Source organism: Pseudonaja textilis, chromosome 12 (genome assembly GCF_049901715.1).
Source record: "Pseudonaja textilis isolate UNSWEBS1 chromosome 12, rPseTex1.2, whole genome shotgun sequence".
NCBI lineage: Eukaryota > Metazoa > Chordata > Lepidosauria > Squamata > Elapidae > Pseudonaja > Pseudonaja textilis.
The window spans coordinates 8115467-8135531 of NC_142001.1; the positions used below are offsets into that span (position 1 = coordinate 8115467).

The following is a 20065-nucleotide window of genomic DNA, read 5'->3' on the forward strand; positions in this document are numbered from 1 at the left end:
GGTTGTTTACAAGCGAAGCCAGCCACGAACAAGCTCCAGAATAAACTTCCAGGCAATGGCCAATTAGTCCATCAAACAAATAACCAGCTGCTCAGCAGGATCCAAAACACGAACGCAAAGCTTTCTGGCAACTTAAACTAAATCCAATGCAGCATCTCACAAATAAACATCTGGCCACGGCCCATACACATTGCTTCCAGTAATACCTCCTTCTACCTGCTTGCCATGCTAAATAGCTTCTGGTGCAGCCCATCAAGAAAGGTTTGGCCTTTACCTGAGCAATTTGGCAGAACTCCTTTTCTCGGACTTGCATGCTCTGGGATCTACTATGGCAGATAGCTCCTCCCCCTCTTCCTCACTGGCCTGCATGCTCTCCCCAGCCAAGACCTATTCTGCTGACAGTTCAGGGTCAGAAATTCCTGACGTGGCAGGAATTATTTCCTTCTCCCTTGAGGCCTCTGAGGAAGAAGTGGAGGAGTCAGTCCAACAGGAGACATCACCCAAGCCTTCATTCAGTGACTGTTCAAAGTTATAATGGCATTAAGAAAAGTAACTTATGATTGGTTTTCACACTTACGACCATCACCTCATCCCCATGGTCCCATGTTCAAAATTCAGCACTTGGCAACTGACCCATATTTATGACGATTGTAGTGTCCCAGAGTTACGTTGTCGTCTTTTGCCATCTTCTGATCATCAAAGTCAGTGGGGAAGCCAGATTCACTTAGCAACTTTGCTGCTAACTTAACAACTGCAGTGATTCCACCAAACAACTGTGGCAAGAAAGGTCATAAAATGGGGCAGAACTCCCTTCGCAATTTGTCACACTTAGCAACAGAAATTTTGGGCCCAACCATGGTCATAAGTCGAGGACTGCCTGTACTTACATTGTAAAGCTATAGTAACAGAATCTTGTGAGTCTCAATGGGCTTTCCTTCTCTCTCCCTATATCTTTGTGAGAACTAAGGAAGGTCTTGTCTCAAGACATTTTATTCCAGTTACATTTTTACTCCAGACTCCGTTCTCTTTTATTTGGCCATTGTTTTGGTAGGATCTCTTCCTTCCGCCTCTCAAGGCCATTTTCTCTGCCTTCTAAAATGGGACCTTTATTTTTGTTCCTATGTCCGTGGATCAGTACTCAGAAGTGCTACTTCCTTTAATTCTTTAGTTTCAAACTATCACACATAAACCCTTTCCAATGTTCAAAGGATACTGTCATGTTTCCCTTCACACCCCCATCAGTTCCTTCTTACCTTTCTTCACGTACCTTTGCTTTCCATTTCCAGACTGGATCCCCAAAGGTAACATAGACACAGACTAAGGGATTAATGAAATGGGCACCTCATGATCCACTCCAGGGGCATCTAACCTTGGCACCTTTAAGACCTGTGGACTTCAACTCCCAGAATTCCCCAGCCGCCTTTGGTTCCCATCTGTTTTCAGAGAGACTGACTGCCTTCTCGCTTGATCTCTGAGCTTCCTTCACCTTTCCTATCACAGATGTTGTATTAAAGGCACATTTTGTCTGGCTGAAACGTCTCTGCAGCAGATGCAGCGCCACGGACAGCTGATTTCAGCTTGTGGTGTCCATCTGTGCCAGTTTGGCAAGGCTGAGCAGGACCAGCCGTGGGATGCGTGACATTCTCATCAGATGCCGCTTCTCCTACACCGCTCACAGTTCGCATTAAGATTGCCTCTTTGTCTCTTCTGCTGTGTTCTCCTTGCTTCACAGGGGGTCTGCCAATTCCCTTTCTTCCTTTGCTAGTTGGCCTTTGAGATCAGCCAAACAGCTCCAGGCTCCGTTTTTCTCCCTCTTCTGCCCACCTATGGATCAAGAAGCATCAGCAGTCAATTGTTAGAGAAGACTATGGGGGTGGTTTGCAACTCTCTAATTAAAGCTTTGGGGTACAGAATAACAACGCAGCTTAAACCCAACAGCAATGTAAGGATAAACTGCATATAGGGGCTGTGAGCGAGGATCATGTCACTCTCTCTGTCCCTTGCTGACTGCATGACATATCTGTGCCTCGGAGCCAAGTGCATTGTGTTTCTCTTGTCTGGGCTGTGCCAAGTAGCTTCCAGGAAAATCAAGCATTCTAATTCGGTTCTCTACCCCAGTGCTATTGATGCTGATCTAACTGCAGACTCTCAGACTCTCCAATCTCCTATTAACAGAGAGATGTTTTATGAATGCAGCCCTTAAAAAGAAGCTAGAAACTCATACATGCTTAGTCAATTGTCTTCTTGGGTATGTTTGAACATTTCCACCATAAGGACGGTGACCAAAAACATCCTTTATGATAGTCTTTGCTTTCAGGAAGCTGTCCTTTTGATTTATTTATTTTTCAAAAACTCACCTTTGTCTTTTATTTGGGTGATTTAACCTAGGGACGTGCGATGGCCCAGCAGTTAAAGACGCTGAGCTTGTCAGCTGAAAAGCAACAGGGTGAGATCCCGTTCCTGTTGTGACCTGTCAACCAGCGGCTCCTCCAGCAGTAAATCAGAGGAGGAGGTGTGGGAGTGAGGGTCAGCATCAAAGCAACCTCAGATCTCCGAGGGGGAAGAGGGAATGGAGCTGGCAGAGAGAGAGAGAGAGAGACAGAGGTGGAGCCTGGGCCATCCATCCGCCCTCAGATGGAGAGTCAACAGCCCCCAGTTCTGGAGGTGACTGTTGAGGAAGAGAGGGAACAGCAGGGTCCAGTGCCGGATGCACAGATCCGCAGAAGGCAGAGGAGAGGAGAGCAGTGGAAATCTATGGGCTGGTCCTTGGGACAGAAGAGCCACCACTGCTAGTGAAGCCCACCCTAGCTCTGGAGATGAAAGGCAGGGGGCGGAGATGAATAAATGTGGCAGACAACGATTCATCTCTCGGCCGGTTGTACTTGTTAGCTTACAAGAGAAAGTTTATGCCTGGGCTGCCGGCATTCTTAATAAAGGAATCCTTTAAGTTCACACCAGAGGGTTTGTCAAGTTTGGAGAGCTGGGTCAGAACAGTTCCTTGCTCCAGCTCCTGCCCAACTAGCAGTGTGAAAGCCTGCAAATAAGAGTAGATAAATAGGCACCACTTTGGTACGAAGGTAACAGCGTTCCGTATGCCTTTGGCACGTATGGCCATATGACCATGGAAAGGATCTTGGGACAATGCTGGCTCCCTCTGTCAAGGAACGGATTTGAGCACTGCGGCCTAGAGTCGGACACGCCTAGGCAGGGACACCTCTACTTATTCTTTACCTTTTGCAGTCTTTTGGATTCGCGTGAAGGATATAGAGATGGAATCCTCTTTTTAAAATAAATTTAGAAGAGCACAGTTCTGATCTTGAGCCACTGTACTTAACCCCCAGACCAAGTAATTCGAGAATTTTCAGCCTTTCATTACATGTTAATAATCTGTGTTTTGGTATTCCACAGCTATTCCTTTAAAATTTATGTTGTCTTTTCTGTCTTCCTCTTGTGTATTCAGATTTTTTTTTCCTTGTCTGGGCTCATGTTTTTCCTCTGATCGTCTCATCCTTTATTGTTTACCTGGATCAAAGCTGGGGTGTAATTTTTGTACTCTTCTGTGTACTGATGATGTTACCTAGTTTGGTAATGAAATGACTGCAAGAAAACAACCAAGCTCAGAGAGCACCAACATCTTACGGTTATTCTTCTATCTTGAGCCAAGCATTGCCCTGCCTTTTAAAGCTTTCCTCCCTTTTCCCTTTCATTATTTTACTTGACCTTCCTTCCCTTATTTGTTTTTCTTGTTTCAAATGAAATTTTAATTTAGTTTAACAATTAGATCCATTCATACCGTTGCTTTCTGGTATGCCTGTCCCATACTGCTCACTGATTATGCAGAACAATCTAACCAATCTTTCTATATAGAAAATGAAATGCTACTTTTTTTTCCTTTCCAAAGTCTTACCTATTGTCTGCCTCATCCTTCACTTTCTTCTTCTTACAAACCATTTTTTTTTCCTTCTTGAATTTCCATTCTTCAAACTGAAACCCGATGGTTAAATCTTCTGTTCCAGGCACAAGCCTCATTTTTCTTTCTCTTATCATATGCGTGGAGTGCTTTGCCCATAATCTTGGAAATACTGCCGTTGCATAATACGGCTTGCAGTTTGTCAAAGCTCTCTTCCCTGGGTACAGATACAGAATACAGAACAGGATATAAAATAACAGAGTTGGAAGGGAACTTGGAGGTCTTCTAGTCCAGCCCTCTGCTCAAGCAGGAGAGCCTAAACGATTTCAGACAAGTGGCTATCCAATCTCTTCTTAAAATCCCCCAGTGACCTTAATGAATATTTGATTTGATCTGAATTGAATTAGCATGTAATTTAAACACATTTAATTTTGTAAAGCCAAGTTTTAGGACTCAGCATGTTGTGCTAATATAGCCAGTGTGAGGCATATTGTTCACTTTGTCTTCTACAGGAAATAATAGCAATAGCACTTAGACTTTGTCTAATCTTAGACCTCTTAGATCTTAGACCTCTCTAATCAGTTTACAGAGTCAGCCTCTTGCCCCCAACAACCTAGGTCCTCAATTTACCAACCTCGGAAGGATGGAAGGCTGAGTCAACCTTGAGCCTGGTGAGAATTGAACTGCTAAACCGCAGCCAGCCAGCAATCAGTAGTTGTAGCCTGCAGTACTGGCTCTAACCACTGTGCCACCGCAGCTCATAATGGTTCTAGTCTACTACCAAGAATATCATCTATGGATCTGACTACAGCATAGATTACACTTACTGTAGCTTATTCATACTTGCTTCAAGATGGGGAAAGTCCACATCTTATAGTTAAGAATGCCTAAACAGAAGAGGATGAGAAACAATGGCTATAGATGGAGGGGTCAAGGGGATGCGTAAGCGCAGAAAGATTTTATGTCATCCCGCTAGTTTTAATTTAATCTGAAGTATTTGTCAGAATAACATCAAAGGAAAAAGCCGTTTCAGTGACATTCTCATAAGTGGAACATAGTGTTCTGACACTTATTTAAAAACGAGATAGTCAAAGGTTGAATGTGAGCAAGCTGATTTTTAACCCCTTCCTTATTGTGTGCCCTTTTCCCAATAACATTAAGGGAAAATCCTGCCTGTAAGAAATGGTTTAGATTTGATATGGAAATTTAGAACGCTGTTCATGTCAGCTTGAATCTTCTCCTTGAACTTCATCCAGACACCCAGGCTTGTATTTGCACGTTTATCGTTTGACTAACAATTTTCTGGGTTACATTTCCGAGCATTCAACTGGGTGTTTTTTTTTTAAAAAAAATCTCTTCTGCAGCATCTTTCTGTTTTTTTTTCCCCCCACACTTTTGCAGATGGTTTGACAGACTGTGTTGATCCTGATTGCTGTCAGCAGAGTAATTGCTTCTCCAGCCCTCTCTGCCAAGGGTCTCCTGATCCTTTGGACCTCATTCAGCAAAGTCAGCCTCCCTTCTTGCAGCACTCACCAAGGCTCTTTTACGATAGAATCAAGTTTCTGATTGGCAAGGAGAGCACTCACGTCATTCAAGGTGATGTCTTATTGGAGAGCAGGTAAGCCCCCCTCCCTCCCTTCTTCCCTCCCTCTTATATCACAGAGATGTGTTTTCTGAGTAGCACAGCCAGCCGTGGACTGCCCAGATGTTGAGGGGCCTTTGACTATTAGCCATTTTTAAAAATGGTTTCTTAAATGGTGTCAGCGTTCCAGCAAACCTCCACGCCAACCAATCACGCCGAGACAGACGTCTTCTTCTCACAAGTATATTTTGGATAGTAAACTGGCACAACTGGGGGAAATCCCAAATCTGAAAGTTCCAGGCTTCCTTGCAATAAGTAAAAAAACTACAAATCCATCTCCTGCACCCATCATCACATCACATGCCCCAATCACCATCCGTCCCAACTTGAGACGTCCCCTCACTTATGCGCAAAATAACATGACCTTGAATTAGAAAAAGAATGTTATTATGCCTAACTACATACACTCCAAGGAATTCCCACCCCCTCCCACTTTCCCAGGCTCAAAATGTGACAGCGTGGGAGCATCTGGCCTCAGCATGGCTTCCAAAGCTGACAAACGGTACAGTTGATCGTCTATGACAGGAGTGTCAAATTCAAGGCCTGTGGGCTGGACTCAGCCCACGGGATACTTACATCTGGCCTGTGGGACAATCCCGGAAATATCAAAGGACTGCCCCGCAGTGCCTCTGCCAACCAAAACGGGCCACGGGGCATGTGTGCTTGCACCTCCCATGCAGCCCATTTTCAGCCTCCGTGACTTCCAGCAACACTCTGCCAGGACCTCCGCGCAGCCCGTTTTTGGCCAGCAGAGAGTTGCTGGAGGACTAGATTGGACAGGTTTACAATGATGTGACCTCAAGTAAGTGTCTGATCTGGATAGAAAACAAGCAACATCCTATGTTAATACTACATTTAATTCCAAATTTTACCTACTGTAGGTCCATTTAATCTACAATCAACAATCTATAATTGACAGCCATTTCTATTTACTATCCCAGAAATTTACCTCTGCTGTTAGATCTTGTATTATCATGTTATTTATGTCATGATATTTTTATTATTAGTTGAATGATAAAAATGCAATAGTATAAATAGTTTTTCTGCCTGGAGAAAGCAATTTACTATTAAACAATGGTATATAAATTTAGAAATAAAAAGTGTAGTTGAGTCTGAAGTATAAGTAATAAATGTTTGCCTGTAATATCTGGTAGAAGAGATAGGGAAATGGTTATAGCAAAGAACTGTGGAAAGAAAAAAGGGAAGAGAAAAAGCATATCTTGAGCCTGTCAAATGCCTACCATAACCACACCCACCCTGCCCACCAGCCTTCCGAGGTCAAACACAACCCTGATACGGGGTTGAAATGAAATTGAGTTTGACACCCCTGGTCTATGGAGATTTTCAGTCATCCAGGCCATGGTTGTTCCAAAGGCAGATGGACTTTCTTGGTTTCTTTGCTTTGAAAATATTTCACATCCAAGAAGCTTCTTCAGTTCTGACTGAATAGTGGGGAATAGAAATATTTACATTCTTTGAAGTCATCTGGTCATTGTCCAGAATGTGGACAGAGAGGGCCACTGGTTTGACCATCTATCAAAGACCTCAAAGAGGCCATCTATGTTCTGACCAAGGTTTCCTGAGACCATAATTAAGTACATGCTTAGTCCAAACAAGTCTTGTTTTATTTCAGCACTAATGTAATGAGTCCCAAACAGTCCCTCAAAATAAGCACCCACCTTTCTCTTCTTTGAATTGCTGCCAACAACTAAAGTGCCAAATGAACTATAAAAAAAACCCAACCGAAGTACAAAGTCCACACAGAGCTTCAAGGATTAATCCGAACAGAGCAAATGACCTTGCTTCCTGCAAAGGTTTCTTCACCTTTGCACTTCCTTTATACCTTAGGAGAGGGGCAATCACCTCCCAGCCTTACTCCTGAGTCGCCCTTTTTGTCTTAGCTGCTGTTGCCTTGACAAGGCCTTCTTCCCTTCCCTTGGCTGCTCTTGCCTCCCCAAATTCCCGGACTGGTTCTTCCCCACCGTCCGATTCCGCTGCCATCTGTACAGGCTGCTGGGGAACCACAACAATCTATATTAAAATTGAACAATCTTTTCTCAACAGAGGGGGAGGGATACAATGTCACCTATCTCCTGTCTACAACAAAGTCCTTTCAACAGTCCCAAAGAGGTTTCACACCTATTTGCACTGCGAATCAGGTGGCCCTGATAGTACAGATAAAGCCCCAAGCGGCTTCAGAGAGCTAACGAATATAAATCCTTCTATTCCCCACCATTCAGTCAGAACTGAAGAAGCTTCTTGGATGAGAAGCCAAGTGTTTTCAAAGGAAAACAAAAAACAAAAACAAGGCAGCCTGGTTACCTTTTGGAAAAGCATCTTTGTGATACAGTAGATCAAGATCTACTTTCTGTGTTTTTCCCCCTTTGTGCTGTTGGCTCAGGGGATCTTGGGAGCTGCTGTTCCCACATATCTGCCCGATGGAGAAAAAATGTTTTGACATCCTTAAGTCTCTTCTTCTGCTTCACTTTCTTCCATACTGCGGATGTGCAGGAACTGTACAATCTAGTTCAGTGCCCTAATATGGAACTTTGGCCATTACTTGACCCAGATTGCTGGACTGATGATCTGATCCAATTTGTTGCTGGGACATAGAGCAAGATTTAGGGGAAAAAAGAGTATTTTCTCCTCCCGTAACCTAGCACTGGAAAAATATAAATGCCTGCAAGGACCAGTCTCTCCCCCCCACACCCTTCAAAATATAAGAATGAACTCTTGAAAAATTTGTATTTCAAAAGGAATCTTTTTATTGAAGAGGGGTAGAGTTGGTCAAAATTCAAAGCAGGATCTGGGGTCCCTCATGGCATGCAACTAAGATAAAGAGAATTAGAACCCCTCCTCGCAGTCCTATGTGGCTTCCACCAATCCACAGGTGTGAACATGTTATTATCCCACTATCTCTGAGAAAGCAGATAAGGAAAGGTTCCCAGGAGTTATCTTCCGGCGCTGCAATCCACATGGCCCCTTCTCCTTTTAAATCCCACAAAGAGGTGGGATTTTTCCAGGCATCTGGGGCGCCAGACAATGGTTATAAATCATGTAAAAGGTTATACAAAGCCAATGTAAGAAATAGGATATTTAGGATACATGGAGAGGAAAAGAATTAAATGTATCAAATCCACCCTCCCACACACTTTCTTCCCTCGAAGAATGGCAGAGGCACAGATCTGATGCCCATTTCTTATTTCTTTGCTTTGTTTTTCCAATTCATTGAGTTTCAGAGAATGTAGAGTTCGATGGGAATGGGAATAAGAATAGAATAGAATAGAATAGAATAGAATAGAATAGAATAGAATAGAATAGAATAGAATAGAATAGAATAGGAGAAATGTGGTGTTTTAACTTCTTTAAAATCTGAACTTCCCTTAACTTTGAAATTATCTGTAGCCCCAAAATGCTATGATGTGGTTATAATCCTTAACATCACTTTGATTGTGAATATGCCTTTCAATTAGTCTTTCTTTTACTTTTCTATCTTGTGATACATAAATGGCAGTTATTGTTTGGTGCAAATGCCATAAATATACTACTTCATACTTTCCCAAATTGAGATAAAACCCCTCTTTTATGTGCACACAATAAAATTATAATTTTGAATGAATAACTTATTCAAGGTAATATTCTCAACAAGAGGAAATGAACAAATATCACTAAAGCTCTCACCTTGAGTTTATCTATCTGGAATGGTTAATGCAATAAATTATATGTTTTTAAGCATAAAATGGTCTTGTGATAATTTCCCTGCCAAGAAGTGCACTTCAGAGATCAATATCTCATCTCTTGAGAGTTGATGAATGCTGGAAATGTGTTCAATATCAAACAATGAGCAAGACACTTTGAATGCCACACAATAGACATGGGGTGGAGGAATGCATTAATACAATTAATGTGTTACTACTAATAATAAATGAATAGACATAAGTGAATAAATAGCATGATCTGGCCAATACTAAATTACTTTGTTTGTCATGGCTGCCACAATCCTGAATTTTCTATTCGTATTGCAATCTAGTCTGGAACGTGTTGAGAAGTTCTGCCTATGATACGAAGTCCTACTTTAGATAGTAGATTTTAAATGTTTGTATTAGCACCATCTGTATCAGACACACATCTCCACCATTTTCTAACATTTTTTTTCCATGAAGAGGACAAACTTTTGTAAGCTTGAAGGGAAAATTAGAAGGAGTCTAACATAAATAATCATAATTATGTTGTGGTGACCAGTTGAAACTCTAGAAAGATGTTGAGACTCTAGAAAGAGCGCAGAGAAGATCAACAAAGATGATTAGGGGACTGGAGGCTAAAACACATAAAGAATAGTTGTAAGAATTGAGTATGTCTATTCTGACAAAGAGACGGACTAGGGGGTGACATGATAGCAGTCTTCCAATATTTGGGGGGGGGGCACATGATCTTGATTTTATACCTACAGTATATGATAGATGAGCCAGCAGTGTGCTGCAGTTGCCAAAAAAGCCAACATAGTGTTAGGCTGCATTAACAGAGGGATAGTATCAAGATAATGTAAATACCACTTCATAATGCCTTGGTAAGACCATACTTGGAAGTACTGCATTCAGTTTTGGTTGCCATGATGTAAAAAAGATGTTGAGATCAAGAAAGATTGCAGAGAAGAGCGACAAAGATGATTAGGGGACCGGAGGCTAGAGCATATGAAGAACAATTGCAAGAATTGAGTATGTCTATTCTGACAAAGAGAAGGACCAGGGGTGACATGATAGCAGTCTTCCAATATTTGAGTGGCTGCCACAAAGAAGAAGGAGTCAAGCTATTTATTCTCCAAAGCACCTGAAGGCAGGACAAGAACCAATGGATGGAAACTAATCAAGAAGAGAACCAACCCGGAATTAAGGAGAAACTTCCTAATATTTAGAACAAGTAACCAGTGGAACACTTTGCCTTCAGAAGTTATGGTTGATCTAACCAACACTGGAGGTTTTTAAGAAGAGATTGGACAACCATTTCTATCTGAAAAGGTGTAGGGTTTCCTGTCTGAGCAGGGGAGTTGGACGAGAAGACCTCCAAGGTCCCTTCCAACTCTGTTATTCCATTGTAATATTTGAGGATGGCAACAAAGGGAGTCTTCCATTCTTTCCCCTGGACTGCGGTGTCCATTTCCAAATTTATTTATTTAGCATTTGATAACACATCTGTGGAACTTGTAGGCCACTTGATTGAACTTCTTTGCCTGGTCCCCTGTTTTTCTTGACCTCTTTGGCATCTCTGAAACATCATTGTTCTCATCCGCTCACTTTCAGGGCCACGGATGTATTCTTTTCCTTCCTCTTCTTTTTCAACAAGTTTTAAAGGCATATATTTATAGTACCCTACGTAGCCTATTTCCCAGGGTGGTTTTAAATGCAAATTAAAATGTGTTCTCCTGTATGTTTATGTAATTGTCTGTTTATTTATTGCTTCCCCGCCATCTTTTTGTTAAAAGTTATCAAGGCAGCATTCAAGGAAGCGAACAACAAATGATGAAATGATGAGAGCCTCTAAAATGAGAAGGCCACCCAAAATATCAAGTAGGGAAATTGTAAATGCTAAGAGCTCCTAAATCAGCCAAGTTGAAAGGATGTGCCTTGGTCCTTTCTAGAGAAGGGGATTTCAGAACAGAGGGACCTTTTGAGATAGGATGGCTAAAAGGTAACCAATCCCGCTCATAAAGCAAAACCACTCACTGAAACACGGGCTTAAATAAGCCATTTTTAAAAAGGGAGCAAAAACTTCCCACCATTTTAAATCCAACCTCCATCTGGCACTTAAAATAGAAACTTTTAAAGTACTAGAGCAAGTGGGAAATTCCTTAACTTGACATACTGTATAAAGGATGATATACTGCATAAATATAAATTGAAGGTGAAAGATTTCATAAAGATTTCAACGAGTTACCTCGCTTTGTCCTGTTTTTGCACTCTGCAGAAGCTGTCCATGTCAGTTTGAAATGTTTGTGTGTCAACTTGTACTTCATATATACCCTTTTAGACACCAACTTGTGATTTTTGTATAGGTGCATGTGTGCGTGTGTGTGTGTCTAGCTGAGCTGTGAATGCTACAGCAATCCCAAGACAGAGAAAGGAACAAGACAAAACTTGCAATGCTCTTTTGCCTAACTAGCTGCGTCTCATTTATTCATATTTACAGTGGGAGACCAAATTTTCGAACAGAACAACTCTGTTCAGTTCAGAACCACAAACAAGGTAACTTTGACAGCGAGGTGTCAAAACTAAAACAACAATAATCTTCTACAGGGAAGGCTGAAATAGTAATGTCAGGGACATACCAGGTGACGCCTATAAGCCATGATTATTGCTAGAAATGTCTGCCAATGATCCTGGTTGACAAAAACAGTTAAAGAGTTTTAATCACTAGCTTGTAAGTCTTGTCCTTCATTTAGTGTAAAGTGGACACTCTATCAGAACATGAGAATTAGAACATCTAGATGTCCTTTTCGTAGAAGATGCTGGTTTATTTGCCGGTTGTCACCTAATAGTAACTGCGGGTTCCCAACAGGTACAATGTGCACACCAATCCATACTTACAATCTGCTTTAACGTCCAAATGGATAACACCGCATAGCTTCACTACCTAGAAGACGGGTGTCAAATTCAAGGCCCAGGGGCCAGATCCAGCCTACAGGGTGCTTAGATCTGGCTTACAGGGCTGCCCTGGAAACAGTGAAGGGATGCCTCTGCCAGCGAAAATCGGAACTCGAGAGGGCTGCACACAGCCCTTCCAGGCCCCATTTTCAGATGCAACTGCCTCCTGAAGCCCTCTTCCAGTGAAAATATGGAGGTGTTTTCACTGGCAGAAGGCTGTAGGAGGCCGTCACAGGCAAAAATGGGGCCTGGGGGAGCATGCACGGTCTAGTTGAGCTCTGTTTTTGCAGGAAGAGGGCTACAGGAGGCCATTGCGGCCCAAAATGGAGATTGGGAGCCCGTTTTCGCTGGCAGAGCACTTGGGCCACCACAGGTGCCCCCAACATGAGTGACGTCAAACTGGCAATGCCCACCCTGGCCACACCCACCCCGCCTCCTGTGGTCAAACAACCCTGATGCCGCCTTCCATAAAATCGAGTTTCACACCCCTGACCTATAACAATGACTTTGAGGTATCTTTGGTGTTCACTGAGCTTGGTTGTTTTCTTGCAGATGTTTCATTAGCCAACTAGGTAACATCAATGCTAGAAGGGAGTAGGGTTTGCTCTCTGTTTATACACAAGGAGCTTGCCTTGAATAAATAACTCTCCGATTCAGTCCAAGGTGAATTTTGTGTGAGATGTGTGATGTATTCAAAAAGTATCTGGAGATCAATCATGGAAGGATATTTATTAACCTATGATGTAAGTGACTACTCTGGGTCTACCCATTTAATGATCTATGTTCCAAATCCTCTACTGGAAAAAGAAAAACCCTGTGATTTTTATCAAATGCTAGAAAGGCAAAAGCCACAATGAGGCAAATTAAGATCCATTTAAGATTTTTTAAGATCCAATCCAAAGGACTCGAAGGGTTATCTGGCCAACACCTCTTCCTAAAGTAAGTGTTGGATACCATGGTGATGAGAAATGAGCTATTGAGGAGGTTTGCAGAAAATCTTAAAAAGAAACTTTGTTGTTAAAGAAAGAGAAATCTGTGGCCAGGAGAAAGAGAGAAAGCCAAGAAATTGGAGAAGTGCTCCCTTTTCTGACCAAGGGTTACGGAGACACTAACAAACACATGTTAGTCCCAAAACCCGTTTTTTCTTTATTTCAATGGCTGTGAATTTTAGTCATTCACAGCCCATAATGAGTCTCAAATAGTTTGTAAATAGTCCCATGGAAGTCTGCCAAAATCCTTCAGGATAAGTCTCATCAGCACACTCCTTTATCTTCCTTGAAATGCTGCCAACGACTAAATGTCCAACTAGTTATACGAGGCCAAAACAGAATACAAATTTAACACCGAGCTTCAGGTTTCAAACAGATCGGTATGAACAAAGTTGCTTCCTGCAAAGATTCCTGTCCTTTTGCTCCTCCTTTATGTCTTATGGGATGACCAATCACCTTCAAGCTTTACTCTTGAGCCTTCCCTTTTGTCTTAACTGTTCTTGCTTTCTGGCAGCTCTGCGTACATGCACTCTGGGAAGAGGCTTCCCTTGTTCCTCTTCCTTGTTGGTCTCAGATTCTGGAGATTCTGGAGTCAGCACATAACTCACAGATGGCCCTGGCCCCATCTCTGTATCAGACGCAGGACCTTATATAGAGCTCTCCCCAGACTCCTGGACTGGGCCATGTCTGACTCTGCTGCCGTCTCCATAGGCTGCTGGCAGATCACAACAGTCCCACTCAGCATCCACCTTTGTCCAATTTTTTAAAAAGTCATTTTTCCTGCATTTTGTCCTGAGCTTCTGTAGCTGTCCACCACTTTCAGAACTAGGTTGAAAGAGAGGGTGGCTCAGGAAATGAGAAAAGTGCACAGTAGTGCTTCTTGTACCCTTACAGCATAATGGTTGTGAAATATATTATGCAGATAAAGAGTGTGTCAGTTGTGACAATTTTAGCCTCTTTCTTCATGGCCAACTCACTCTTTTATTCCCCTAGACGTGCTTGTGTTATCCGAGGACAAGTGGTAGCAGTCGATGGCACCCCTCTGGTTGGGGTCAATGTGAGTTTCCAGCATCACAGCGATTTTGGCTACACCATCAGCCGACAGGATGGAAGGTAAACAATTGTTGCTTTGGTATCTTCCTCCGATGTTTGTTTTTGTGGGGGAATTTATTAATTAGGGAAGTAGAGGAATAAGTTGAAAGTAAAGAGAGGTGGGGAGATTGAAGCGCAAGAGAGCTTTGTCCAGGTAATGAATTAAAAAGCCACCAAGAATCTGAATGATTCAATAGCACTGAAAGTAACAACACTTGAACACCATCAGCATTGACAAAAATCCTCATCAGTCAATTGCAAAAGGCAGCTTTACTTGGAACCGCTTAGATCCTGTGATGACACCTGTAATATTACTTTTTTAAAAAAAGTCTGCCTCTTATTCAGGATAGCTGAATAAAAATGCCAAATCCAATCTAAACGTCTGGCTAATTGTATGACCAACCATCATAACAATTACATTAAATTTGTATGTAAATGAAACTTAAACTTATGTCACCTGATTAATAATAACAATAATGATGATGATGATGATGCCAGTTAATAATATTTGTGATACATTTTTAAATGTTCAGTTGACTGGGTTTCATGTTTAATGAATAAAGTATAATCAGTTGCCAACTGATTAATGAACGGATTACATGTAAAAGATTCTGTACATCCAAAATGCAGTACTGTACGATAGATAATAGATGAGGAGGAGGAGGAGGAGGAGGAGGAGGAGGAGGAGGAGGAGGAGGAGGAGGAGGAGGAGGAGGAGGAGGAGGAGGAGGAGGAGGAGGATAAAGATGATAGAGATAGAGATAGAGGGACGGATAGATAGATAGATAGATAGATAGATAGATAGATAGATAGATAGATAGACAGACAATGATAGATGGATGATCGATAGAGAGGGGGAGATAAATAGGTAGACAGAGAGACAGACATGGAGTATACTGAGTGCAAATTACTCCAAGCAGAATGAAAACCACTTTAGGTTGTGGATTGTAATCTGTTAGTCCAGTGTAGTTGGATGCTTTTGACCCCAAAGTGTAGGGTTGAGAGCCGAGGACTTGCCCAAATTCATTCAACTGGCTTCTATGCCTATGCAAGGAATAGAATTAGGTTTTCTCATGCCTAATCCAGCGCTTTAACTGCTGCATCATGTACATATACTTAATTACATAGGTGGCACAGACATATATATTACACGTGTGTGTGCACGCACAGAAGCACACACATATATATGCACACCTACAGAAGTATACACGTACATTTTAAATAGGCTGTTTTTTTGTTTCTTCCTTCCCTTGTGCAGTAACGCATCTGAACTAAAGGAAGTAAATAAAACCTCAACCCAGCTCTGAGATTAAAATTGGCTGATTAAAAGAGGGACCTTCCAATTAATCAGTTCAACCAATTAAAGCTCACAGAGGCAGAAAAAGCTCATGTTCAGAAATTTCATGCTTTCGTTCCTGCTTATTGCAATGTAAATACTCTGAAAATGAGAGTAAAAAATTCATAGCAGTGGCGGTAAGCAATGAAGCTAGTCTCTCTCTCTCTCTCTCTCTCTCTCTCTCTCTCTCTCTCTCTCTCTCTCCCTCTCTCCCTCCCTCCCTTCCTTCTCTCCCTTTGTATGTGTGTGAGAGAGAGAAAGAGAGAGAGAGAGAGATTTTGAAAGATCAAAGTTGCAAGTAATCTTTTTATTTTTATTCCTCACTGTATATAATCTTATGTAATGTTTGGGAAATTTGGTGGATTGTACATAATTAAGTCCAACTCCTTATCAGAATTCATTACCATGGAAGATTTCCATAAGAAGTGCATCTAATCATAAAGTAAAGAAATCTTATTTATGCCACCTTACTTTAAATGACAGTATTAAAATTATAAGGTCATAGGTCTTTACTTTTTACTCTGCTCTGTACTTCTGGAATTCAGAAGACTTCTTTCTATCACTACCCACTGACCTTTAATAAAAGCAGAGCGCCATTATACCTTTCTTTCTTTTGTGTTGGTCATATAGTTTTGGCTCCATCAATAGAACTTCGATTTATATACCGCTTTACAGTCCTCTCTAAGCAGTTTATAGAGTCAGCATATGGCCTCCAACAATAGGGATCTTCATTTGACCAACCTCGGAAGGATGGAAGGCTGAGTCAACCTTGAGCCGGTCAGGATCGAAGTGCTGACAGTCAGCAGAATTAGCCTGTAACACTGCACAATGTTACTCTACTGCAACACTGTGCCACCACAGCGTCTATGGATGGAGGCACTCAGAGCCCGATCAAGAGGAATATAAGTAATCACAGGAAAATTCATGGAAGATGATAAAGGCAAGAGTCTCTTCCAATTTACCTCCAGCAATTGACCTCAAAACTATTTAGCACAGAGTTCCCATTGATTTCTGCTTTGCCAGCAGCCTAGCAACTACTAAAGGCAGAAGTTTACAAGTACCATCAGAATTCCCTCATCAGCTTCTTCCCAGAATTGTTGGATTTAATTGCCTAAGTCAATTTTTATTTTGATCAATAGTCAAGAACCTGTGTTAAAACATAATTAGAAAAGAAAAAGAGCATCCAGGCCTACACCAGCTCTTATCGGTGACAGCACAGAATTGGATAGCTTCATATCTAAGAGAAGGAGGTTCACATAAACTCTTGAGTGATGATGCAGTAAAATGATATCTCTCTATTCAAAAGGTCCTTTTAGAAATTATGATAGTACATGATGAACTCTTTCTGTCCTCTTGGTTCGTTTCAGGCAGCTATGGCCAACTAGTAGGGTGCAGAAGCTATCTCTGGAGACTTTCATACATCCAGGTCATAGTTAACAGATAATTAGAGTTGGAAGGGACCTTGTAGGTCATCTAGTCCAAACCCCTGTCCAAGTGGGAGAACCTGCACCATTTCTGACAAATGGCAGTCCAATCTCTTCTTGAAAGTCTCAAGTGATGGCACTCCCACAACTTCTGAGGGCAAGCTGTTCCATTGGTTGATTATTCTCACTTTGGTTGTCCCAAAGGTGCTTCCCCCCCCACCCCCCCAGAAAAAAATTTTTGGATGAGAAGCAAAAAGTCTTCAAGGATAAACAAAGCAAGTTCAGTTGCCTTTTGAAGGAAAAAAAAAAGCACATTTGATGCAGAAAATACTTAGTAAAATCATAATGGGGTAATTTTGGTATCCAGATACATCAAAAGGTTTATGTTCTCTTTTCAGTTTTGATCTAGTGGCTGTCGGAGGCATCTCAGTCACCCTGATCTTTGATAGGTCACCATTCCTTCCCGTGAAAAGGACTCTCTGGCTGGCCTGGAATAAGTTTATTGTGGTCGACAAAGTGGTCATGCAAAGGACAGAGGCAGAAATACCCACCTGTGACCTCAGTAGCTTCATCAGCCCGAATCCAATTGTCATCCCTTTTCCTCTGACGACATTTGGAGGATCATGTCCTGAAAGGGGAACAGTCATACCTGAATTACAGGTAAGAGAGATGTAAATGGGGTCGTCATGTTATTGAGAAAAGAACAGAAATGGAGCAGTGGTGGGATTCAAATATTTTTGCCACCGGTTCGATGGGCATGGCTTGGTGGCCGCAGAGGTGTTCTCACTCGCCTCCTGCAAGCTTGCACGATGACAGTCGCTTCAGCAGCTGCCGTACAGCACTATTCTGTGCCGCGCAAAGCAGCTGCGCTTCAAATTCAGAGGATAAAGGTGAGTATGGGAACCCGGGCAGGTGGGTGGTCCCAACAGCAGAGCAGTGGAGAAAACCAATTTGGTCTCCACTGCTCACCGCTATTACTGGCTTGCCAGAACCAGGCCAAACCAATAGAATACCACCACTGAAATGCTTGGCGCTTTCTGGGCTTGGTTGTTTTCTTGTAGACGTTTCATTACTCATACTAGGTAACATCATCAGTGTTGTGGGAAGTGGGATTTGCTCTGAATTTATATTCCAGTGGCTTGCCTTGACAGTGTTTGGGGAAGTGGTTTTTATTGGAAGGAGCAGGAAAGTGTTGAGATTGGCTTCTTTATCTATCTAAAGTTTGTCTCTTAGTATTTATTGATTAAAATTATTTATAGATTGAATTTAGATGCTGCCCATCTCGCTTTCAGCATGATTCTCAGTAGTGTGCCATGAAAAAAAAGTTAATTCTTGACATTAATTAATCCATCGTATGTCAACCCATAAAATATTTCTATGGTCTTTTTAGAGTTGCCAATAGAAAGGGAGGAGGGAGCAGTGTGACAGCTTGGAAATCAAAACTGCATTCCATAAATAGTTTTCAAAGATAGTAACTAGGTGACTGAAGTTTCTGCCACACAAAATTCTAACTGGAGAGCATGATTGATGACTCTTGGCTATGGATGTGTCCCATTGGAGAATATGAATTACGATACACCCAAGGGCTGGGGGAAAACCAGGGTCAAGAGTGACAATGAATGATGTGTCTCAGAGTTGGCTACACCCCAGCAATACTGCACCTTTTAACTCCCAATAAATCCTTTTGAAGTTTTGGAAGTTTGGCTCAAGACTCATGATTTAATAGGGGTAACTGCCGGAATCCTGGCATCGTAAAGGTTAATAAATAAATTGCTTTAGTGCCTTTAATGCATGCAGAAATATAATTTGTTTCTTTTATTAAATTTATATGCACCCATCTCATTGTTGAAGTGACTCTGGATGGCTTCCAAAATTTCTCAATTCATCCGTTCTTAAAATGCTAGGTCAGTCGACCATAGCTATTCACTGCTGATTATTAGCACAGTGGGATTTATTAAATTCTTCTGATTGGAAGGCAATTTGATCAACTCTTTGAATTGAATCCATTTAATCTGAGGATTTTGTGGACTTTTGTATGTGCAGACATGTACTTTTATCCGGCTGACCTTCTCAAACAATTCAGTTTCACAACTGCAGTTGCAAATCCAGACAGATTGGACAAACTCAATTTTGAGACTCAATTGCAAATAAATTGCAAATCAGAAGTTGGATGCTTTCAATTGCCTCAGCAATTGTGGCTTGGAATTCTAGGGATTACAAGTAGTCCTTGACTTACAACAGTTTGGTTTAGTGACCATTCAAAGTTGCAATGACTTATGACTAAAAAGTGATTTATGACCTTTTTCATGTTTACAGCTGTTATAGAATCCCCACGGTCACATGATCAAAATACAGGGGCTGGGCAATTAACTCATTTTTATGACTGTTGCAGTGTCTCAAGGTCACGCAATCCCCTTTTTTGCGACCTTCTGACAAGCAAAGTCCATGGGGAAGCCAGATTCATTTAACAAATGATCAGACCTCCAGCCCTTGCTTATTAATGGAGACCAAGTGGAACAAGCGGCCAGTTTTAAGTTTCTGGGTGTTACCCTAAAAGAGGACCTGACCTGGAGTGCTCACATTGCAGCCCTGGTCAAAAGGGCCCAGCAGAGATTAGACTACCTGAGACTTCTCAGAAAACAACAACTGAATGAAAAATGGCTGGTGACCTTCTACCGTTGCACCATAGAGAGCATTTAACATACTGCACCTCTGTATGGTTTGCCAATTGCACAGTGGCAGATAGGACAGCACTCCAGAGGGTTAATGTCATTGTCCAGAGGATCATGGGCTGCCCTCTCCCCTCTTTGGAAGAGCTTTATAGCTCCCGCTGCCTTAAGAAAGTTCAAAACATTCTCAAAGATCCATCTCATCCTGGAAAGCCTTTTTTTGAACTATTACCATCTGGCAGACGGTACAGAATAATAAAAACAAGGACAAATAGGCTGATAAACAGCTTCTATCCCAGAGCAGTAGCTCTTTTGAATTCTGCTGTACAGTGCAGTGTTGGTGCGATGTCGGGGTGGCGGGGTTC

At 41.9% G+C, this 20065-nt stretch overlaps 1 protein-coding gene across 5 annotated transcripts in view; it reads left to right on the forward strand.

Moving 5' to 3' along the window:
- The window catches only part of TENM1 (teneurin transmembrane protein 1), a 327538-nt gene that overhangs the window by 220194 nt on the left and 87279 nt on the right, over positions 1–20065 (forward strand). For all 5 annotated transcript variants that reach the window (XM_087940951.1, XM_087940953.1, XM_087940950.1 and 2 more), the window contains 3 exons: positions 5312–5528; positions 14173–14292; positions 17430–17691. In XM_087940951.1, the coding sequence (XP_087797077.1) occupies positions 5312–5528; positions 14173–14292; positions 17430–17691 (599 nt within the window). The remainder of the gene's footprint in view (positions 1–5311; positions 5529–14172; positions 14293–17429; positions 17692–20065) is intronic.